Source organism: Balearica regulorum, chromosome 4, assembly GCF_011004875.1.
Source record: "Balearica regulorum gibbericeps isolate bBalReg1 chromosome 4, bBalReg1.pri, whole genome shotgun sequence".
Lineage (NCBI taxonomy): Eukaryota > Metazoa > Chordata > Aves > Gruiformes > Gruidae > Balearica > Balearica regulorum.
In genome coordinates this window covers 13,369,079-13,393,268 of record NC_046187.1, presented here as the reverse complement: position 1 = coordinate 13,393,268, position 24,190 = coordinate 13,369,079, and the positions used below count along the sequence as shown (strand labels likewise).

Genomic DNA, 24,190 nt, shown 5'->3' with positions numbered 1-24,190 from the left:
TATCACTTACGTGTGGCAACATCACCACCACTTGCCTTCTGGTTTTTTTGTTGCCTTTTTTTTTTTTTCCCCCCAGCTGGAAGATGATATCGTAGCCAAACCTGATTATATTCAAAGTATAAAAAACTTTGCTGCTAAACAGTCCCAAGAGTGGATGATTCTCGAGTTCTCCCAGCTTGGATTTATTGGTAAGTATTAAAACTTCAGCAGGGTCAATTGGATTTGGAGCTGTGTATGTCGAGTAGGTCTCACTCGAATTACATTTCAAAGCACAGAAGGACTTGCATATCAAAACTTCCTTGGTTCTTCAGGAAAGGTCCCCCTGAAAGTCTTTTACTTTCTGCACTCTTTAAAACTGTCTTTTTAATGCAGAGTATCCTCAGCATAGCATCTAGTACCTGGGTTCCCATAAGAAGCAAATTGTTCAACCTCGGGGCACTATGTGCCCCTGTAGCATGTAGTCTTCTCAAGAATGGAATTTGAACAATCTATAAAAAAATCTGCTTCCTTTGTGGAGCAGAATGTGCATCATTGGAAAGGTTTTTTCATTATTTTTAGTAGTAAGTTTCTTTTTATATTTTTTCTTTGGTTCTAATATAACTTACTTGTGAAAACACCTTATTAGTGTTAGGTCAAACAAAGCAATGTAACAAAATCTGCTAATACAAACAGCAAGAGAACTAAATGAACAGCGATAGTATTTTAAAAGCAACAATTTTCATATCTAGGTCTTAATTTAAAGATAGTATAGTATTGCCAGTGAAATTGCACGTTCAGCATTTTGAGGAATTATTCAGACTTCATTTCATCTGACACACTGATAGAGGCGACTGGTAGATTTGGGTTTGGAACTAGGATATAATGGCGTGCTTTATTAGTCAACTGGCTGACTGCGTGAGAATATCTCCTGGTGCGGACTGGAAATCTTTTCAAAATCCCCACAAGCTGGAGCAAATCTCCAAAGCTGGGAGTCTGTGATGAAATTTCCACTAAATAACAAAATTACATCCAGGTGTTTTGCACAGCAATAAAAATATCTGAATATGCAACTTCTTGTCTTGCTTTCAGGAAAATTGTTTAAATCAGAAGACCTGCCACTCATAGTGGAATTTTTTCTCATGTTCTATAAAGATAAGCCTATAGACTGGCTTATAGACCACCTGCTCTGGGTTAAAGTGTGCAATCCAGAAAAGGATGCGGTAAGTATGTCTATGAATTTATGACCATAAGTAATATTCAAACAGTCTCAGTGACAAAATTATTTATTTCCAACAAGCGGAATAGAAATCTCTCAAACCTGACTTACTTTGGAATTTGTGGGGACAGATCTGCATAGAGCGGCACGGTGTTTGAGCCCGTTAGGGCATTTGGAGAGGCCTGACTCACAGAAATTCAGATTTTCCACACCATCAGCCTCCATTGGCTCAGAACACAGACAGGACAAGCTCACATCAGCCTGCAGCTGGTCACATAGGCAACCTTGCAGCACCAACAATGAAGAAAAATTTGAATATGTAAACCTATGTGGACTATGGCTTCTCGTAAACTTCTGCTGACCTTCTAATATGAAAGTCAGTAAAGCATACAATTTTACAATCACAGTTGTTTTGAATTTGTTTCCTTTCTTTCAGGAAGTAGGACATAAGTGTTTTGCTTTAAATCTTTTACTAACTGGGAAATAAATTGACTGTTTGCCTGAAAAAAAAAAATGCAGGGAAACATGTAGATCGAACGATCTAAATGATACTTTTGACTCAAACTGAAAGAAACAGTTGTGTTGAATTGCAAAAAGTGCCATTTCTAGCACTACAGGTGAGCCCAATGATATGTTAAGTATTTCTTTACATCCTTTTGCATTCTTTCTCTCACCGGTCTTTGGTGCTGGTCACTATTCACACTCTTCTTGTATAACAGACTGTGCCATGGAGGACTGATGAGAGTTTCTGCTCCTTCTTGGTTTTTAAAGTTCAAGAGTTGTATTTGATTAGTGTAGCCAGTCCCCACTCCGGGTGTTTGTACACGTTGTTTCTGTGTTGATAAGGAAGAAGAGACAGATAGGAGTTGTGCAGAGCAGGAGGGTGATGGGAGCGGAACAAACAAGTTTTACCGTGTAGCAGAGGTGACTCCTGGGGATAGCGGAAGGTCCCTGGTTTTACACTTAGTAATGCCAGTGAGGAGTCTCAATTCCCACTGCATACAGATAGGATTGAGCTTTGAAATCCTAGCCCATGGGTTAGGCTGGCTCATAGGAGTTAAGAGTGAGCCTCAAGTACCTCTAATTTACGTTCTTGCCTGCCTGTGATAACAGAGTAAAAAAAAAGATACTATTACGTTAACATCACCCATTCCAGATCTGTCTAACGCGTGCCAACTTCCATCTAATAGATGAAACATTTTATTTTGTAAGTGACCGTTCTAGCTTCTAAGACCTGATTCATACCTGAACTGAAGCTGCATTCCTGAAAGGCAGGCGGCTCATGTGAGCCCGCTCCAGCCGAGCCAGCGCAGAGTGGTGTCACCAAGTTTCTAGTGAGTTTCACTTCTGCTATTGCAATTTCAATTGCTGCGGGTAGGAAAAACCTGCTGAGCCAAGTCAGTCTCACACTGCTCTTGGGTGGGAATGACCAGTGGCATGACCTACAGGGACCGTTCATGAGATGCAAAAATGGAGGCTGAAAGGACAGAGATCCCAGCTGCTGCTGCTCCTCTGCTTGACAGTGGACTTCCCCAGAGGCGCCAGAGAAGGCAAGCTGACAGAAATCCTCATGCTTTCCCCTTTCCGAGCAACTAAGAGTGTCACTAAGTGATTGCACACTGTATATCACGGGAGGGTCAATGAGGCACTCGCTCGTGGCGTTTACATGCCATGCTGTGGTGATGGGTGTTCGGCACATGTTCTCGGCCTGGGCTGAGTATTAACATACCAAGATTGAGCTACATCTGCTCACCGAGCTGGAAAAGACAGTTTGTGATGATGATAGCCATTGGATTTCTGTGTGGTTCAGAAACTTTGTCATGTTTACCTCCTGTGAACCATCATCCAGCTCTGGGGTCCCCAGTACAAAAAGAGATGTGGACCTATTTGAGCAGGTGCAGAGGAGGGCCACGAAGATGATCAGAGGGCTGGAGCATCTCTCCTATGAAGACAGGCTGAGAGAGTTGAGGTGGTTCAGCCTGGAGAAGAGAAGGCTCTGGAAAGACCATATTACAGCCTTCCAGTACTTAAAGGGGGCTTATAAGAAAGACGGAGAAAGACTTTACTAGGTCCTGTTGTGACAGGGTAAGGGGCAACAGTCTCCAGTTGAAAGAAGGCAGACTGGCCATAAGGAAGACATTTTTTGTGGTGAGGCACTGGAACAGGTTGCCCGGAGAAGCTGTGGATGCCCCATTCCCAGAAGTGTTCAAGGCCAGGTTGGATGGGGCTTTGGGCAACCTGGTCTAGTGGAGGGTGTCCCTGCCTGTAGCAGGGGGGGGTTGGAACTAGATGATCTTTAAGGTCCCTTCCAACCCAAACCATTCTGTGATTCTGTGATCATATGCAGCGGCGTGAATCTATCAATGTAGTGGGGACTAGCAGGCTGCAGAGGTGAAAGCCCTGACTCAGTGAGGAGCTTTATCTCAGTTTCTGCACAAATGACCCCACCAGACCTGTGCTATGGATTATTCTCAGGTGCTACCATAAGTAGTGCTGCTGTAGCATAAAAGGAGACATGCTAGAGACTGCATTATTATAGGGGATGAACCGCAAACCCTGTCAGAAGAAAGATCACAAATTTATGCTCTTATGATGATTTTTTTTTCTAGCAAAACTGTAGTGTGCTTTTCAAAGAAACAGCTGCCAATAAATCAATTTGCATGTATTGTGCTTTTACATTGTTTTGCTGAACATCTGCTGTGGACAAACATAAAAATATGTAGTTCTTTTTATAGCCTTCCAGGTGGTTTTGAACTTTTAATTAGTACTAAGGTGGAAAACATCAATCCCCCCATGAGTTTCAGTGTTTAAGCCAGCTGAGTGAAGGCTTTATCACTTCCAGCTTTAGAAGGAATTGATGTAGTTTATGTAACATTTTTCTTTTATAGAACTGAAAGCACTTGACTGAAGAGGTAAACATGTTATCCTCTCAAATCTAAAGATGTGAGACCTGGGATACAGAGAAGTTAAATGATCTTCCAAACTCATACAATAATTCTGTGGCAGAACCAAGAGTAGAACCCAGGGGTCTCATTTTAGCTCTTTGCTCTGTTCTGTGCCTTGATGCTTCATTATGTGTCATTAATTACTGTAGCACGTTTGCTTCATTGTATCAAACTATGATGTTCTTTAGATATAGAACAAAAATTACATTTAAAGAAGTAATTTGCTATCATTCAAAAAATCAAGAAACTCAGAAATTACTACCAATTATGGTTATTTAATTCCCTGGTATATGTCATGTCACAAAGTGTACTAAGATGGACAAGCAGGATTCAAATACAGTATCGAAGGGCTCTATGTAATTACAAGATAGAAGATACATAACTTATGCCATAATATAGTGCATTATAAGCCTCTCAAACATAGCAGAAAGAGCCAAAATGCTAAAAATTGGAATATAACCAGAATCTATCTCAAGAAGGTCAGTTTTGCTCAAAACAGTTTAATTAGAATGATATGGCAAGGCAAATTAAATTAAATTTGCCAGAAACAGTTAAAAAATCAATCAGTTTCAGGTTCGAGGTCCATTTTTGTCACTCTGAAGTGTGATTGACGGTATACAGTGCAAAAATCTCTGAATTAGTGGTGGTTGAGCCTTTAAATCTACATAGCACCACGAGTGGAATTATGATTTCAGGTCTAGAAACAGTGTATTTGAAATAAGGTGACTGTTAATCTAAGGATTACTTATTTAAATATGGATAAAAAACCGGGACCCATACCCTCAACTACATAATGAACTCCCTTTTACTTTCTTTCCAGATACACTGTGAAAATGAAAAGGCAAAGTTACGTATCCGTGCTAAACCATCTCTCTTTCAGCATGTGGGAATTTATTCATCATTGGCTGGGAAGATACAGAATTTGAAAGTAAGGATAAGAAATTAATGCCCTATTTCTAAATTATAGGCTTGTGTTCTGACTTGTTTCTCAGATCAGTTTCAAGCATTGCATCTTTGGCATTAGGTGGCATTTCCATATGCAAGAACTTTGGTTTACAGATTTGGGGGAGAATATTGATCTGGCATCTAAACTGCAGGTGGGACACACTGCTTCTGCACAAACATCTTTGAATCTCTAATCTGAACACTTGTACTGGTCATAGGAGCATTTAATGGCCTGTAGGAACCCTCTTCACAGCACAAGGTTTCATTGTGATGAAATAGATTGTATATTTTTTGACACTAAGGTAATGATTTTCTGGAATAGCTTGCTGTACTAACTCAAGATATTTGAGCATTTCTTTTTCACTGTATGAGTGAAATTACATTTCTTTATATCCAACAGGATAAAGATTTTGGCAAAAATGTGCTACATAAAGCACATAATAATCCACCTGCAAATGTGTATACAAGCCTAAGAATTTACCAGCAATACACCTTGGAAAATGTTTATAAAGGAAAAGACTGTTTTTGGGCTTCAGCTCCAGTAGCAGGGGACTACATCAAGTTCACCTTTTTGAATCCACTAAAAGTTGAAAAGTAAGTATTACATGATATGGAATATGGAAGCCTACATATACTCAGTTTGGAAATGACTGAATCTGTTCAAAATCCCCAGTGCTCAACTGTTTGCATAAACCATAGCTTCATTACTCACAAAAAATCCAGGATTTGCTATTTATTTGCTCCCCTTCTTGAATTCCCCTCCTGAAATACATTTCTTTCTTGGCAATTAGAGAGCTTCTTAATTTTTTTTCCCTTTTATTTCTTTGGTTAAATATTTTAAATTCTCTTATGATAATTCTCAAAGGCATTTGTTTGTAACTAATGAATTTCATCAATGGAGTCAGTGAAAGGTTTATTTCTGTAGTTGTCAACAGAAAGGCTGTTTGCATGATGGCAAGTCAAAGGCCATGTCCCAGACCAAACACTTACCAGTGTAGGTGAAAGCAAAGAGAAAATATCACTATTGTGGTGAAATAATAAAGGTGGGATTCAGTTGAAAATTCAGACTTGAATGTAGGTGTTTACAGTAGACACATCTACATAAGGTAGGTGTGTAAGCTCCTACTGTACATGACAGATAGAGATCTACTTGATACAGTTAGTGGCAGCTAGACATTCATCTCCTTCTCTGTTTGGTCACCTGAGTCATTGCTAAGTTTCATTGACTCTGCTGAGTGTATCTCCATTGCCTGTAACGAGAGCTTGAACACTTGGGTCACAGCCGGACTTCTAACTCCACGTGTTTGGACCTACAGCCAAGTCCCACCTTGAATGTTTTTCTCATTCTAAATGGTGAAACTATCTTATCTGGTTTCACATTGTTCAGTTTGGGCATCTTTGAAAGGAAGAGACACATGTAGCTTAAGATAGAGAAGTGTTTTTCAGAAGTACTTTATGAACAATACAAATTGAGGTTGGCACCAAAAGAAGCAGTCCTGCCTGGTTCAGCAAAGTTCCTTCTCTCTGTGTCAGATTGGAGACCAGATCTGAGTTAAAACTAACCTAGCAAGAAATATGGTTCAAGGAGAGTGTCTCTGATGCAAATTACCGTAATTACCATATCTCTGTAATGATATTCAGAGAGAAAACTCCTTCACTGTTGTTACACTTCCTCCCAAAACTGGTCGCAAAACTAAGAAACTTCCATTTTTGCGAAGACTAGATTTTTCATTTATTTAAAAAGAAATCTAAGAAAGCAAGTCTGTATCTCCATCTAGTGAGCTGCACTAAATGACAGTTGTTATAATAAACACTGGTGTTCTTTGATCAATGCTGTTAATTAACTGGCTTATGCTTTGGGAAACTTGAGTAGGCTATATTTTTGCATTTTCCTGCTACTGGGGAGCTGTACTGGATGAAGCTAACTTACAGATGGTATTGCCTAATGGCTGGTCCCAGCCCCATCACTTTGCTAACCTGTGAAAATGTATAGTTAATCCGATAATATTTGAAACTTTCCTTCAAAACTGGAAAGAATTACTTCCATAGAACTTTTCTAAAGTATAAAATACCTGGAAATAATACACCTTTATCATCAGGTACTTCTTCAGAAGCGGAAACATGGAGCACCCTGGTGATAAACTGTTTAACACTACTGTGGAAGTGTTGCCAGCTGATGTAAGTCTTTTATTGCCAACTGTAATATACAGTGCTATTTCATTTTATAGAATGACATTCAGCATAAAATGTCATGCCCTAGAAAATATTTCTGGAGATTTTTATTTTTTACAGGAAATGCTAAGAAAAGAACTGATTGACCATGGAAGTAAACTTAACTACCCGGCAACCAAAGATGGATATTTAAAAATAGGTAAATTGTTTATTGTCACTCCAAAACCAGAAATTTTGTTCTTATGTATAAAATGTTTTTGCATTTGAGAATGTAATTAACTCTGTAATAAATACAACATTCCAAGGTGAACTAGTAAGAAAAAGAAACCTTTTATGCTACTGCATACTATAGTATATGGTGTTTGACCAATGACTATCCTATTTTGTTTTAAATACTGAAGAACCCTACCAGCAGTGGCAAAGCTAAAATATCTAATTAGAAGAACAACTAATTGCAGTCTCTGCAAGTTCTTAATAGGATAATTGACTCCAGTTTGGATTTTGCAGCCTTAGCTGAAGACAAGCATTTCTTATGACTATGACAACATGAACTGGTGCTCCAACCTGAAATGAAACATAACACAGTGCACCTTCCCCCTTCTTGCCCCCACCCTTGTCGCTTTCTTCTGTCTCTTCTACCACATAATTGCTCTTTTCTCCCAATGAACCACCTTCACCTCACCGGCACTTCTTGATTGCTTTGATTTGCACCTCTCGCCCACCTCCTCGTGGCTGTTTTGCTCTAATTAGAGATCCAAACCGAAATGCCGTCAGCTCACAGTTGCACGTGCGAGTTGATAGGAGATGAATATCGTACATGGGATGAGCATTTTTCATTTGTCTGCAGTGATTTTATGCCAGCTTAACAAGGGTGGTTAAAAAGCACTGAACTATTGAAGAAATGTGTCAGAATTGGTCCATGATTCCTAACATATCTTTTTAGAAATAATCGTACTTCTCAGAAAAGCTTTTTTAGATTTTTTAATGTGATCACGTGTGCCCTATGTATGTGGTCACTACTAACATATTTAGATTTATTTTTTAACATTTGTAGCTACAGGTTCTTAATTTTTTGTATTCTTCTCCAGCTCCTAGTTGCTGAAGGAATGAATCCTTCTTCTTGTTTATAGCTTTATCTTTCAGTTGTTATTGTTTGACCTTTTCTGAAAGATTTTTTTTCCCCAATGTTGTATTCCTGCAGTTAATTTATAATTTAGAGCTTTTGCCTAAGTTCACTTGGGAGCGTATTTCATTCTAATACACATTTGTACAGGTGTTGTTTTATTTTTTATTTAGGGGCTTTTGAAAATGGAATTGCAGAAGGCACTATCAATCAGTCAATAGGAAAAATACAGGCTATTCGTTTATCGGTCAATTCTGATTCTCCTGTCTGGGCAATACTTAGTGAGGTAAGCATGTTAATTAAAGCATTTTAATTTTAAAACTTTATTAAATCAGTTTCAGTTCTTCCTACCGTATAGTATTGATAATCATTAATTTTTATTTAATTTTTGATGGAATTTTGTGTGGAAATAAGTTTATTAAAAACTTATTTATTTATTTAAACTTGTTTATTCTAAACAAGTTTAGAATTATGTTAATTATTCAGGGGAGAAGTTAAATTTACTTCATAGAAAAAGTGCTGGAAATGTTCAAATGGGATGATTCTCCAGTTTTACAGTGCTGTCAGTATAACCACTAGAATTTGGGTCATCATAAACAACCAAAGGAGACAGGGAGGTTTTTCTAGCTTTTTCCAATCACCATGTTAGACATTAAATGTAATATGCAAACATTTTCCGATGAACATGTGATTTTTTTTATTCTTCAAGCTTCTCCCAAGTGTCTGAATGTGTTTGAACCCATAAGTAGAAAATATTCAGTATAAGTCACTGAAAAGAATTGCTACAGCCTTACACTATAGCCATAGCTGGAAGGAGGGAAAAGCTACTGTCTTAGGCAATGCTTCTGCAGATTTTAGAAAATAATATATTTTGTTTTTTTCAGGTACTTATCAAGACATCTGAAAACTGAAAAAAAAAAAAAAAATACATTTTTGATGTGTGGCTTGTTACAGATTGTTTGAAAACTAGGCTAACAGCAACAAAAAAATGGCTGGGTAAAAAGAACAAATCCAAAACCATTTAATTCTTAATACTGTGTATTAGGAAAGAGTTGAGATAACTATTAAATCTTTATATAAAGAATATTAAAAGCTATGAAGAACCCCATGATATTAGTAATTTCTATAAAATGTTCTCAAGTAAGGTGCCATATGTAAAAATCTCACCTTAGCTTGGCAACATTCAATATATATTATTAACAATTGATACGATACAATTGTTACAGGCTGTCTCAGGGACTAAAGCATAAATGTATGAGAAGTTTCACCAAAACTAAAAATATGGACATTTTTGAAAAATATTAAGGACACAGTTTTCAACTCCACTAAGAACACTGGTCAATTTTGGAGGGAAAGGAGAACTGAAGGAAAAGTCAATATTCATTGCAAGTATTTAGAGCAGCCCACAGAGATGGGACCAACTTAACAATATGAAAATAGATCTCAAACGTAACAGACAAAGTGTGTTTCAGCCTTAATATAGTGTTAGTTATGTTTAATACTTTTTTGAATGGGAAGTGCCTACAAGTTACCATTTGAGTAACTTGAAAGCTAAACAGGTGGTGTTTGGAGGATTGTAAAACTCTGCAGTGAATTATGCATTGAATTTACTACAGGAAATAATATGTATAACTATATTTTTGTAGAAAGAAAATCTATTTAAATAAAAATTTGGATCCTATAATTTGATAATCAGTATGTACTGCTACTTAAATCCTGGTCACAAGACAAAACTCAACATAAATTTGAAAATAAAAGGTAAACCACAATAGTCTCGTCTGAAATGTTTTTGGGAAATGACAATCCACCTTGGACATCTACCCATTAACGTGCAGAATTCCTGTATCACTTCCTTAGCACTTGAAGCACGACTCATTCTCCTGCACGTCCACTGCATCCTAACAGCAGACAGCGAGAAATAAGCTGCACTGTACACTTTTGCATGGATTTGTATTAAATGGGTTAAATTAGTGTAGGATTGTATTCTTAATGCAAGAGTATTTTTATTTAGAATAAGATGAAATTAATTTTCTTATATTAAAAAAGTCCAGTTTTTTAAAGACCACCTCTAATAATATTTTTATAATTTACAGTATTGTTTATATACTGTGGTGCTATATATGTGTGTGTGTAGATATATATACACGTATGTACATATACATGTATTTCTTGGATCAAATATTGCAGCCTTCATTAGGTTAAGAGTTTAATGCAGGTTAAGAATTACTGCAGTAATCCAAGTGCTTAGATATACACAGAGGGACACCTTTATGCATCAGCACTTACAGTAAAAAGAAGGGTTGAGCGCAACGGAGACCAGCAGATCGTTAAAAAGCAGTGGCTAATACTGCAACTGGGGAAAGAAGGGAAATCAAGCGTCTCTGCATCAAACTACCCGGCATGAGAAGGGCAGAGCCGCCTCCCTTCGACCCTGCTCAGAATCGCCTTCCCGATCTTCTTTTTCCTTGCTGATACAGGAGTCTCAGACGTTTAGTCACGAAAACTTGTACTAGGGAAAAAACCCCCACAACTTAGATTACATTAAGGGAAGACAAAATTGAGTGCTATTAAGTCATTCTCTCTCTTAACCTGAAGTGCTTTAGCATCTTTGGGGAAAAACAAAGAAACTGAAGTGAATAGGACCCTTTACCCAAAAAGGCAAAGCAACAGATAACCTACAGAACACTTGTTTTTGGGTGGGTTTTCTTTTTTTTCCCCAGAGCTTTAGAAACTTGAATGGGTATGAAAATTATTAAAGTGTAGGTCTTCTCCTGATGCCTTTGTTCAGTTCTTAGCATAACATAGCTTTGACTACTCTCACTGAAATTGCATCATGTCGTGGGGATGATCTTCGTCTTCAGGATCTTGTCAAACACTTCAGAATGGCAAGTTCTCGTTACACCTGCCATCAAAAGATGAAAGCAATAGAAATCAAAGTAGAAAGATAATTTCTTGTAGAACATTTTATTAACTGAGGGATCTAGTAAAAAACTTAAAATCGTCTTTTGCCATTGCTTTCACTGCAAGAGAGTCACAAGCTGGGAGCAGTGTCTGCATCCAGGCTGCCTTACACCCACTTGTTACAGGGAAGAGTCACTGGAAGAAGGAAATTATTAGTCAATGAAAACACGGAAAATACTAAGGTAATGGATTTTGTTACCAAAACCTCTTATTTTCACAGTGAAATGAGATTTCACGCTAAGTGTTGAAGCGTAATTTCGAAAAGCTCAACAGAATACCTGAAATTATATTAGGAAGTGACTGGACTTTTTGTAAATATTTTATAAATACAATTTTTTCATTCTGCGCTGCCAGCTTTGTGCTTCATTCATTCTGTTTCTATTTTTATGTATTTTACATAACCATTGTAATCACAGAATACGCTTCCCATCACTTTGATGTAAACAAGGTTTTAAATGTTGACATAGTAAATAATGAATCCTTGCAGATGCACCGTTAAAGTAAAATTTTGCTTAGTCCTGATTCTTCCCTGTGCTTTGTGGAGCGCAGCGGTTTCTTGCACAGTAGAAGCACAGCTTCGCTAGAAAACTGAAGGAACCGTGGGAGAGGAACTCTGGATTTTCACTGAAGAAGAGATGGATTGTGAGCGATACAGCCTCTGGAAGTTTAAGAAAAGGGAGTGTAATGGCAGTCCACTTGTGTACTTTTGCATGTTAATAGAGTGAATTAGCTGGGTTTGTTCCTAACAGTCTCTGTTAGGCAAGGAGCAGTTACAGAACACGTGCAGCTTGCTCTCCACCCTGCAAGCAAGGTCCTGCCTGTGGTTTTCCATTTAATAATCCTACGCGCTGAACCTGCACGTGCCTTCGCATGCCGTGGCTCTGAGGCCAGTTCAAAGGCTGCAAAGAGGCCTCCTCCTGGGAAGCTTCAGTTCAGGTAACGGATCCAGGGGATAAGGAGCATTCTCTAACTTTATGGGGGACTGGTTTTTGCAGCGTAGGCATTGCGATTGTAACTTCCAAACCCAAAGGCAGTAAGCCTAAGTCAAAAAACAACTAGGAAAGGAGTTTTGGATCCCATACCAGATCACCAAGCTCCTTCAATAGGAAATTTTACTTCAGTACTTTCATGTGGTTTAAAACGTAAGTCTCAAAAATATTGACTACCTCAGGGTCTTTGTACATGTACATAATCAGCTTAAATGTCTGTGTGTGGAGAAAGAACATTTTTCAAGCTAATTCAGTATTAATGACAGCTTGTTCAACCCATTTTGATTTTCACTGGAGCGCAGTTATTTATTTCTCTGAACGGTGTGTCTCCATTCTTGTCTTAAATCTTTTGAGTGACTTTTGAAAGGGGAATGCTAACATTTGTCTTCAATACAAAAGGCAGTTATGAACTTTACCGATTTTTTAAAATTTTTTATTACCACTAATTAGGTGGGCCCCTAATGTCATCAGTGTCACTATGACTTTTTGCACAGCTTAGTACAAGCACACACCTACTGCAAATGTTAACGGATGCTAAATGTACCCTGAGAAGAGACTAGACTCTTAACAGGAATATCTCTTAAAATTAATTAGGAAATATTTAATCCAAATTTGAAGATGTACTTGCTTATCGAATTGAAAATCTTCTCTCTCACGTGTTTGAGGAAGTAAGTGGATAGTGTCCCAGACACAAGGATCCTAGTTTTCCCCAACATTTGCTTTTTCTATTACTCATAAGTCACACATTTGTTAGCTGTATTACTGGTTGCAGAAACTAATTGTCTCACAGTGGTTTGGGTTGGGGGATTTTTTTTTAACTATTGTTTCTGTAAATGTAAGATTCCAGATAAGTCTTTCATAGATGCTTTACAATGAACAAGAATATTAACAACTAATTCTGCAGTAAGCAGAAATCCTTAATTCTGCAATCACTTCTAAAAGGATATGTGTATTTCAAGCTGCGAGAATAGTTTTCATCTGTCTTTGTTTCACGAGGGATTGCTCAAGAACATTCTTTAATTATTTTTTTAGCTAGAGATGTCTAAAGATTGAAATTTCTGTAGGGCTACAGTACCATTTCTCAAAAGTACTTTAAATAAGGATTTTAAATAAGGCATATCAGATCTTTCTGATCAGCATTAGAATCATAGAATCGGATGATTGAGAAATGGTACCGTAGCTTGTGTGTTAGTTTACAATGACCTTGTAATACTTGAAAGGCAGAATACCACAAAAATAAATATGAGCATTTGGATTTACAATTCATATTATACATTCTAATGGTAACTCCATCTGAGTCAATGAACTAATCTGTGGTAGACATAAACCAAATGGAGAAATCTATAAAAATTATCTAAGTTATAAATTATTTTAGATGGGAGGAAGCTTAATGGTGTATAGGCCATAATTGGTATGTCTGAAAGACAGTTTCCCCAACAGGGTAAGAATCAAATAACATAAAACAGATTCTTGTGACCCGAGCGCTGCCTGAGAGGGGCTTAGAGTTACGAGAAAAAAGTACCACTTATGGCTATCAACATTGCTGGTATTTCCTTCCTTCTTTTCTTTCACAGACCCCAGTTTCATAGGCAATAGAAAGAAAAGCTCTGCATATGTGCCTTAATAAGAATTTCTTGGGCAGTGAAATCTGCCTGCGTTTAAGGGGATGGCTGATACTGCAGTGACATGTGCCCTTGGCTGTGTAGGAGTGTACTTCTCAAAAGCAGACTTGAGTGAAGAGCTGCAGATGCACCCTTCAAAGAGATTCCACAGTAAGAATGAAAGACAGCGGCTGCAGTTAGATGGTTCATCTCACAAATACTGGTGTGATGGTTGGTGTCCAGAACCAACATTGAGCATGAAATGAGGGTGACAACCCTTACAGCCTTTGGCTAGGAGGAAGGCTTTGATGATGTGAGTCCTCAAGTGACACAATGTCACATGCAAACATACCAAACCCTGACCCAGTTTGTCAGCAGCTGGGCAGCTACAATGGCTGTGTTCCTTGTGATCCCTCAAGGAATTGCTTGTCTCAGCCCTCTCCCACACATTTCAAGTATCCGTTCCACAGATAATGTTTTAAATGCTTAGAAATTGTACTCTGTACAACTTGGCCTGGGCCAGAAAGCTCCTCAGGCCAGTAACCCCGTACCTGCTGTGTTCAGTAGGCCTGGGCGAGGCTCAAAAAATCAGGAATTGATGCAACAGCTGCTCCACATAGCCATCCCTCCAATGTAGATTGGATCATTAGACTGTGCCTCCAATTGCAATAAAGATCTTTGTTAATTTGAGCTAAATTGCTCCAATTAGTAATGGAGAAGCCACCATGTCTTTATTTGTCCTTACTGCTGACCACAGGTGTGCCGAGGATGATGATGCTTAAAGTCCCACTGCCTGTGGCCATGACGTATCTAAAAAACCTCCGCACTGGAGCGCACGCTGACGCACGTCAAACCTAATGTAATTAATTTGCAACTTTTCCTCAAGGAGAGGCAGACCGTTTGGCGCCAGGACCGGGGCAGATTGTGGCGGCACTGCCTGGCCGGGCCTGGGCGCCCAATGGCGTCGCCGCGGCGAAGCCGAGGAGCCGCCTGGGAAGGGGCTGGCGGCCGATTGGCTCGGGCACCACGTGCGGGGAGGCTGTCATCGGCGGGCCGAGCCGCGATTGGCGCACGCCGCACGGAGGACGCCCTCGATTGGCGCGGCTACCTGCCCGCCGTCCGCGCCCACACGCTCCCCGCGGCGGCTCGTTGAGGTCGCGATTCGCGCGCGGATTGGGCAGGGCCCCGCCTGCCGCGCCTTGATTGGCTGGGGCGGAGCGGCAGCACCTGCTCCTCGGCGCCGCATCCCGGGGAGCGTCGGGGGAGGTGGCGCGCATGCGCAGCCGGTGATGCCCTGAGAAAAGCGGCCGGGACCGGCTAGCGGGGCGCGGAGGGGATTTCGCTGCCGGTAATCTGTCCGCCACCGCGGGGAGGGGGTGTGCTGGGACTGCTCCTGGGGCCGCCGCCTCTCGCTCCCCCCGCGGGGGCTGGCCGTGGGTGCCGGGTGGGTGCTCTTTGCGTGACGGTGTTTGATAACTAGGGCGGGCGGGGGGATGAAGCGGCGGCCGCCCGGGCCCGCAGTGGCGGCAGAAGGGTGCGTGTCGGGCACCTGCAGCTCCCGTCCTCTCTCCGCCGCGCCGCAGGTGCGAGGGCGGGTCTCCGCTGGCGTTCTGCGTGTGGCGGGGAGGAGAGGTCAGCGGCTCCCGCGCTTCACACACGCACCCCCTCACCTCCCGCGGGGTTTCCGCGCGCCCCGGCCGTTACTGGCCGTTAGGCCGCCCGCGGCGGGAGGGCTGGAAGCTCGAACCTGGGCTGTGGCGTCTCCGCTTTGCCCGCCCCTCCCGGCTGGCCGCGGGGCTCCTGAGGGCGGTTTCGGGGAGTGGGGGGAGCAGCCGCGGGGTGGGTTTCGGGGCCCGGCCCCACGCATGAGGAGAACCGCCCCGCAGGAGGAGCGCGGCCCCCGTGGCTACGCGCGGTTGCGCGGCGGCGGCCGTCCTCCCTTCGTGGGCTTCTGAAAAGCGGTCTCCGTGTAAACTGCGGGAAGAGACTTCGTTTCGGGCACTGCCCGAACACCGAGCGGCTGCTCTACTCAAGCTCTTTTCTTTATTTTTTAAATTGAAAAATAACGTCTTCCTGGAGGTTCTACTCAAGCACCAAACGAGCTTGAAAAGACACCTGCATGAGTACCACATTGTGGCTTGAGTCGTTGCTAAATTACGCATTTAGCGTTCATTTCAGTACAGTGTTTTTAACACTTTAGCAAAAGACAGGAAAGTACAATTTTCACACAAAATAAAGCAAAAATAAAAAGTTGTGTAAGAATCCCTGGATGTTCTTCATGGAGTGCTTTCAGCTGGGTGCTGTCTCTGGTCAGGTTGATGCCGATGCAGTTATATGAAGGAGGAATAAGGTAGCATGTGGTTATGGGTGGAGGTAAAAGCCCACTTTCTGTTGCTCTGGATGGAATTGGTGTTTGGCTCTAGGAGAAGCCCATGGGTTAGTGCTGGATGCAGGAGCTTTAGACCTCTGAGTGAGAAAGGGAGTAAGACTGCCATTAACAGCCTTTCTGCTTGAGAGTGCAGAAATCTGAGAGTTTCATGAAAAAGGCATGACCTCCTTCAAAGTCCAAGGAAAAGTTGGTAATAATCTAAAAGATCCTGACCTCTATTTAGATCTGCATCAAATGGAATATGGAAGAGACCATGGTGCAGAGGTGTGAAGATTGACATACTGTGCAACAATCTGTAGAGATCAAATCATTCAGGTGGGAAGGGACCCCAGGAGGTCTCTACTTCAACCAGCTGCTCATGGTTGAGTCAGCTTTGAGGCTAGTTCATGTTGCTCAGAGCTTTATCTGGTTGGTCTTGGAAAACCCTAAGGACTGAGACCAGGCAGCCTGTACCACTGCTTGCCTGCCCTCATGGGGGGTGAAAAAAAGTCTTAATATCCAGTCAGAATATTCTTTCAGTTTATGTCTGTTGTCTTTCCTAAATACTAGTACATGTCTCAGAAGCAGTGGCTCGTTACTTTAGGTGCAATATTATGCTGATGTTGAGGCACTGTTGCAGGTCCCCAGAGCATGCTTTGTAATAGTGCTGCTGCCTCAACTGTCTCTTCTGATGTACAGAAGTGCTGTAGTTACGCATGTTCCCATGGTAAAGAGTGACTAAGCTATGCAAAAACTAAGTTTGAAATTACAGGTCTGAAGTTATATATATTGACAGAATTGTCGATATGTTTATCTAAAGAAAGTTGAATATAAGGTGCCCATCCCAAAAGGAATAATTAGGAATCCCATTTTTGGAGGTGTGATTATTATTGGACAAATTTCTGTGACTCAACTTCTATGATTACAGCTTTTCAGAGTGAAGAATGACTACCCAGTTCTCTCATGGGCCATATTATAGCTGTATCACATTCCTACTCAAAATTACTGTCAAGATGTATGGCTTTGCAGTTACTTACTTGCTGTAACTCCCTGAAAGATGGTTTTGAAGTCACTGGTCTTTGGTGTTTAGGCCAAGACTGCTAGTAAATGTGTTCAGTGTCTGTGTGAGTGCTGTAGACTGGCATAACTTGTTTTGTTCTGCTGAGAAACTTTTAGCACTGGGCATCCTTTTGGCTTGCTTTTATGGTCACCTTGAGGAAAGACTAAGAAAAGTTTTTCATAGGTCTTCATGTGTTAATTAACAAAGGTCAGTAGATTTTAAAGACAATTAAATATGTAGTGTGAAGTTCTGTTTTGAGACCAGAACCTCTTTGGCTTAGTTGAGAGATTTATTTTACATTCTAAGATTGTAGTGCTCACAGAGCTCACAAATGTAGAAGATGTAACAGTCTTGTTTGAAACTATCTTTGCCTGGTAATTGAGTGATAACTGTAATTGTTCTTGATAATGTGTTTCAGTGTTTATGGGATTATTTTAAATTGGGATTGGTCAAAAAAGTATGCCTTCTGGAAGGGAAAAGTAAGAGATATAGTTGAAGGCTGAAAGAAGTTAGGAATGTCCTAGGTTAGGATCAGGGAGTAGCAGTAAGACTTGGCATGGATGAAGTGAGAGCATCAGGAGTTTTGGAAGGGAACTGTGTGGAAAGGTGAGTATTAGTCTGATTTCTCGGGTGCTCTTGCTAGTCTGTGTATGGAACAAATCAGATGGGGCTAATTATAGTAAAATTATAGCTATGAAAGTGAAAGGCATTTTGGATTGTACACAAAATACACCTGAAATATGTTGACAAAGATGTATCTCTTCATCTGCTTTAGGAGAAGAGGAGGATACCACCTGCATGACAAACTAGCTAAAGTCGGGTAGGCAAGTTTTGTGCTAAAAAAGCAAGTCTAATACCTGATTAATATATACCACCTTAGTTAAGAACTAAGGAGTCCCAGAAGGTATTGATATGAAATTCTTCAACTATTTGTCATAATACAGTGATAAAGAACAAGAACTTCGGGGTGGTAAAACTAAGTGCAATAGCCTCCAGACAAAGGTGTTCAAAAGTACACCATAAGATTGAATGTTCACAAGATAAAATAATCTTGCCCTGAAGATTTGGTCATTCAGTTTAAGTTCTAGAATTGGCTGGTTAAGAGTAGTAGTTCTTAACTAAAATTTAAATAAAATACAAAAAGTCTAGTAAAATGTGCAGATAACTTTTGAGATGTATCACTGTTAACTGAGAAAAGAAGGAACCATAAACTTACCATCCTCAAGCAAAATACACAGCAGGGTGAAAAATGCTGTGACGAATGGCATGGATTGTGGATAATAGTGGAGGAGAAGAAAAAAAAAAAGTACCATTATTAATGTAGTTTTGTGGAAAATAGGTGTTTGTCCCAAGAAGGGAGGCTTTTGATGGTTTCCTATTATTGACATAGTACTAGCATGTGAAAAACTTCTTTATGATACTTCTGGGTTTTGGCTGTAAATATAATCAGTGCAGTCAGTATTAAATTAATAGATTTTAAAAGGAATAAGGAAGAATAATTAGTTTTCCTTTGGACATTTGTAGTACATTCATACTGGGATGTGGGGTTTTTTTAGCCCTGATACTGTATGTGTTGCTTGATAGAACTTGCAGGTGTTATAAATTGAATGATAAATAATTCTTAGTGCAATTCTAATGTTTGAATTGCTTAGCAAATCTGATAAAGCCAGGAAGACAGACAGACTTGTGCTTCCAGTATAAGGTGGTATCTTGAATTGCTGGCATATTTAGGGTTGTAGTGGTAAACAGTTTAATCTCTAAAGAGCAATGATATAACTAAGAGGGTGGCTGCTTTCTCAGGTGCAGAAAGCACCTCAGTAGCAGAATATTTAGTATGACTAGTAGTGACTAAAAGTAACACAAGGCTTGAAAATGTCTTACAATAGCAAACTAAATATCAGTATTTGTCTTTCTCTTTAATGTTTTCTGAAACAATCTCACACTTTCTTTTGACACAGCTGGAGTTGTACAAACTCTGCACTCATCTAAACGTAGACAGTGGAAGAAGAGCCAAATACAAATGAGTAAATCTGGCAATGGACAAGAATGCATCCTAAATCTATCAATTTTATTTTCCCTGATGAAAGGGATGTTACTTTTTGCTACACTGTAGAGCCTGATTCAATTTGATTACTTGTTCAGATTGTTAAGGAATGAGAAATATAGAAGCAGTCCTGCTTAGTTCTTAAAAGCACATATATACTACAATCAAATTCTTGCTAGGTTTGTGGCCAGGCAAGATAAGGGAACAAGCTACAAGCACTTCCTTAGGGATAACAGGAAGGGAAAAAGAGTCTGAGTCAGGTCTGCATAGTAAGAAATGCTTCAAATTAAAATATAGCACTTTACTAAAATACTGTAGTGACAATATTTATGATCTTTATTTCTTATTATTTTAATGTGTTTTTTCTCTTATAGATAAAGTCTGGGGAAAAATTGAAATAGTATTGATAATATCTTTGCAATGATATTTAAAATTTAAAAATTTCAGTTCTTCAGATAACCAGCATGCACTTCCAGTGGGACTGGCTGTGCTTGAGTGTCCTGATAATTAGCTCAGTGACTGCAGAAATTGAAAATGAAGAAACTCTGGATGCAGATGTCAAAGTGGAGGATTTTGACAAGCAGTCTCAAGAAGCTGATGTTGACAGAGAGAAATCTTCCTTAGAGGTAAGATTACAGAAGTTTTTAGTTAAAGCTTGTTTAATTATAAGATGCATAGTTATAACTAGTAAAGAAATTGGTGGACAAACAGATTTAAAAAAGAGCAGGTTCACACACAGTTGACAGCTGCCATACATGCAGGACAAGCTTAATGCAATGCTCTGCTGAAGTGTAACACCAGATCTCCTGCCTGTGGTGGATAGTCATGAAGAGGGTTTTGCTAGCCTGTGTTTCAGAGCACATCCAGAACCTTTTATTGCAAGTCCTAACATGCCGTTTCTACAGAAGAGAGCAGAGAATTTCTTTTCTGTCTTTTAGGTTGTGTACCACACTCCAAAGCCAACTGGAGAAGTGTATTTTACAGAAACCTTTGATGGAGTATTGACTGGGTAAGTTTGTGCCGTAAAATTATAAACTTTTACTTTCAGCAGTTTAATTTATAGTGGCAGGACTTATTTTGTATTCATTTTTTTGCTAGTATCTTTATAAAATTAATTTTTACAGGGGTTAGAATTGGGAAGGCTGGTAATGGTTGCTCCAAGTACATCATAATGTTAAGCTGGACAGTTAACATTTCAGGTATGTTGCTATTTCTTGTGTTTTAAGGAAGCTTTCAATAAACTCTGGGTTCATGTACATTAAGAAAAATGATATAATTTAAAGATTTAGCCAGTTGACTTTAGCTAGCTGTAAGGTGAAGTGCATAGCCGTTACACTGCAATAGCAAACTCTTTCTTCCTCTTCACATGCACTTAGGTATGTGTAAGGCAGCAATGCCTTCAGTATTATAGATAAATCCTCTATTGGGGAAGGCTTTTTTAGCAGATTTTTTTTTAATTAATTTATTGTATTGCTTCCCATACTCAAGAAGAATTAGATATTTATGAGATTACTGAAGTGTTCCTCGGCAGTTTGACCTTACTGCATTGAAATTTTAGAAAAATCTTCAGGTTTATCTCAACAACTCTTCAGCCAGAAATTTGTGTCTTGTCTGTATCTGTTTTCTTCCAACAGTATGGCAGTGTAAGATGTAACTGCTGCTGGGTGATTAGTGTTGCTCAATGAAAAGCTGTGCATTGTGAGCTATAGTCAGTTGCCACCAATGTGCTGTCAATAAGAGTGAATATAATCTATTACTTTCTATTTCTGGAGTAGACTTACTATTTTTAGTTGGAAAACAACTTGGCTTTTAGTCCTCTTTCTGGCTCAGATGTAAAGAGTGTAGAATATTAAGGAAAAAAAAAAATAGTACCATAGAATCATAGGATGGTTTGGGTTGGAAGCGACCTCAAAGATCATCTAGTTCCAACCATGTAAATGTGGTATCATGAAAAAAGGTGTTTTCATACATTATAAAATTGATGGAAGAAAAACTAACACTCTTGGCTCTGAAGAGCCAGAGAGAGGTGAAACGAGATGTAATGTGATACATTCATTATGGTAGTACTTCCTGTGACAAGACTGAGACCCAGCTACTGTGTGAGTGAGGTTATACCATCATAAGACATGTATGTTTGTTGACAATGCACAATTTAAACTGTAAACAAAATAACATGGTAGCAGGCACCAGTAACTTTTGTAAGATTGAATATTACTCCATTTTTCCGATTGTTTCTAAACTGATCTTTTGTTCAGTGGCCTGATGTTCCCTGTAACTCTGCACTAGTCTGTCATTACTCGTATTATATTCTTTCATATTTTCTTATTTTTGTTACATATTTAGACCAAATGTAGAAGGAAAATAAGTTAACAAGTTCCCATCTTCAGTGTATCACTTGTCTTAATGATATGTCACTTCAAAATGTTAAGTGCAATACAAAAGCAGTATCGATGATGACAGAAAAATGATTAAATAGAAGAGGTGATAATAGTTGTTAACAAAAAAAAAAACAAACCAAAACTGAAAACCTTGATTAACAAATGCAAAAACTTAACAGGGATACTGGAATGTTATAATTCATCCCAGTTTCTAGCTTCGTGAGATCTGTTCAAAGATTAGTTTGTCTTCCTACTAATTCTGATATTCAAAGCTTTAGCTCCAGTGCTCGGGATTTTTTGATCTAGCTGTACATAATTTACGTAAGAAGAGTAAGTATGGAACTAAGACGTATGAGAGAGTAAACAGCATGTTGCCTTTCTTACTGAAAATGGGGGAGAAAAGCACGTATAAATTGACTAGGTAAATCGCCAGAACAGAGTATCTGTTTTGAGAATGGGCCTTGAAGAATTTTCTGCATGACTTTTAAAGATGTTTTATTTCATCCTTGGTCTTTCTCCTGATAGACCAAGGATCTAGTCTGCCATTTATAGTGTGAACCTGTTCCATCATCTCTGTTAACAGTGAACAAATCTGACTGAAATTCAAGCAGAAAAGATACTCATCCCTGAAATACTCCATGCAGAGGATAGTTCTTTACAGAATTAATTATGAGAATGTAGTATTGTAGTTGATACAATGAAGAGTTCAGCGATGCTGTTGGCTTAAGATATTCCTGTGCATGGTTCAGGATAGAACCACTGTATGACCAGATGAGGGTGGATGGCCATTTTTTGCTTATTTTTCTTTTTTTTTCCCCCTATCCTCCAAATGAACACTTTGTGTGTCAAGTACGTGCATATCTTTTCGGTAACATCAGTTTGATAAGCTGAGTTTGCCTTGTTCATAGTATCACGGAGATTGAGAGTTTGTTTGCCCTGTTGGGATCCCTTATGTGCAATACATTTGGAATCTCTTCAGTGCATAATTGCATTTATCGTTTGGACACTTTTACCTCTTCCTTTCATCCTCTGCTATGCATGTGTACTGTTAGGTAGTGCGAAGGTTTCTTCAGGTGATTTTTTTTTCTTTCATTATCATATTGCACCTTGCTATTTTCCATGTATTTTTGACATTATATGCTTATGTAATATTCCTACATTATGCCAAACTCAACTTGTATATAAAACTGAAATTTATTCAGAATAATTGAGTTACTTTAGAGTTATAATTGTATATTCATTTACATTCTTAGGAAGTATTTTGAAATGCTATATTGTTGTAGTCTGTTTTAATTTTTCTTTTCATGTTCTTTGAACTACTCAAAGATCTATGATGCTGACTGCCAAAATCATTATTGCAGGTTCACACCCTAGAAGCGAAAGCTGGTTTTCCTGTGCTTGTTAAATAATACAACTTTGCATAAATAGTTCAATGACTAGTACGCTTTCTGTTTTAGGTGGATGTTGTCTAAAACCAAGAAAGAAGACGCAGATGATGACATTGCTAAATATGATGGTAAGCAGTTTTAATGCTTACTTCCACTGTGTAGCTTCTGTTGTTCTGTTCCTCTTCACGAAATAACAACCCCTTATACTGAACTTGGCTTTGAAAACCTAGATGGCATAGGTCAAAAATGTTAGTTTGTGTAATGACTGTTATCCTGAAACTGAGATGTGAAATGTTGTTTGTTGGGTTACTTAGCGTGAAGATAATATTTTTGTCTTCCCAACAGTCTATTGTAATGAATGATACTAGAATACCCTCTGGCATCTGAATATTCAGTATTGATTGTGATAGTTCTCAAGAAGCACTATTCATAAACAGTCTTCTCTGAAATCGTGTCACAGAGATTTACCACTTAAATTTCAGTTGTTAAACAAGTTTCTAAAGCAGCATGTTCCATGTTGCTGCGTCTGTCCTACTGATTCATGGGTTGGTCTCCCAGTCTAGCCTCTGAAACAAAAAAGTTAAACTGAATGAGGTTTTTCTTTAAAATACTTTTTTCAGGTTCTCTGTACTTGAATGTAGGATTCTCCAGTGGTTCTTGTGGAGTTTATTCTTACAGTGGTCTAAAAAAACTGGGAAAGTAATAATGAAAAAGTTGTTTTGATAGGTTTTTATTATTGGGGTTTGCACTTATAAATTACTAGGCTAGAATTGCTTGCTTGAATGTAATTTTAAACCGTTTGACAGATGTGTGATCTGTGGCAAAAATTTTGCAACCTGAATTTTTTTCATTCAAGAGAAAGTGGGAAGAACAGAAGAAGTTTGTGCTGCAAAAGAAAAGTATTTTGCTACTGCTCTTATGTCAAATGAAATCAATTAGTCTTAATAGAAAGTGGTAAGCAGATGTAATTTGTAGGACTTTGGTGTGCAAAACAGTACAGAACAGATGTTTTTAGGTTTAG

The 24,190-nt window shown here is 39.2% G+C and overlaps 2 protein-coding genes across 4 annotated transcripts in view; both read left to right on the top strand.

Moving 5' to 3' along the window:
* Positions 1–9,393, top strand: part of MGAT4D (MGAT4 family member D) — a 36,201-nt gene extending 26,808 nt beyond the window's left edge. Inside the window, exons 8-15 of the mRNA XM_075750710.1 lie at positions 77–188; positions 1,069–1,199; positions 4,961–5,068; positions 5,486–5,679; positions 7,185–7,263; positions 7,378–7,456; positions 8,554–8,666; positions 9,265–9,393. Of these exons, the coding sequence (XP_075606825.1) occupies positions 77–188; positions 1,069–1,199; positions 4,961–5,068; positions 5,486–5,679; positions 7,185–7,263; positions 7,378–7,456; positions 8,554–8,666; positions 9,265–9,291 (843 nt within the window). The 3' untranslated portion in view covers positions 9,292–9,393. The remainder of the gene's footprint in view (positions 1–76; positions 189–1,068; positions 1,200–4,960; positions 5,069–5,485; positions 5,680–7,184; positions 7,264–7,377; positions 7,457–8,553; positions 8,667–9,264) is intronic.
* Positions 9,394–15,095: 5,702 nt separating this feature from the next.
* Positions 15,096–24,190, top strand: part of CLGN (calmegin) — a 29,139-nt gene continuing 20,044 nt past the window's right edge. Inside the window, exons 1-4 of one of the 3 annotated variants that reach the window (XM_075751192.1) lie at positions 15,096–15,279; positions 19,851–20,029; positions 20,342–20,412; positions 23,239–23,297. In XM_075751192.1, coding sequence (XP_075607307.1) covers positions 19,868–20,029; positions 20,342–20,412; positions 23,239–23,297 — 292 coding nt within the window. In that variant the 5' untranslated portion in view covers positions 15,096–15,279; positions 19,851–19,867. Of the gene's footprint in view, positions 15,280–19,736; positions 20,030–20,341; positions 20,413–23,238; positions 23,298–24,190 lie in introns of those variants that run through there. The other 2 variants (XM_075751190.1, XM_075751191.1) reach the window with 2 other exon arrangements.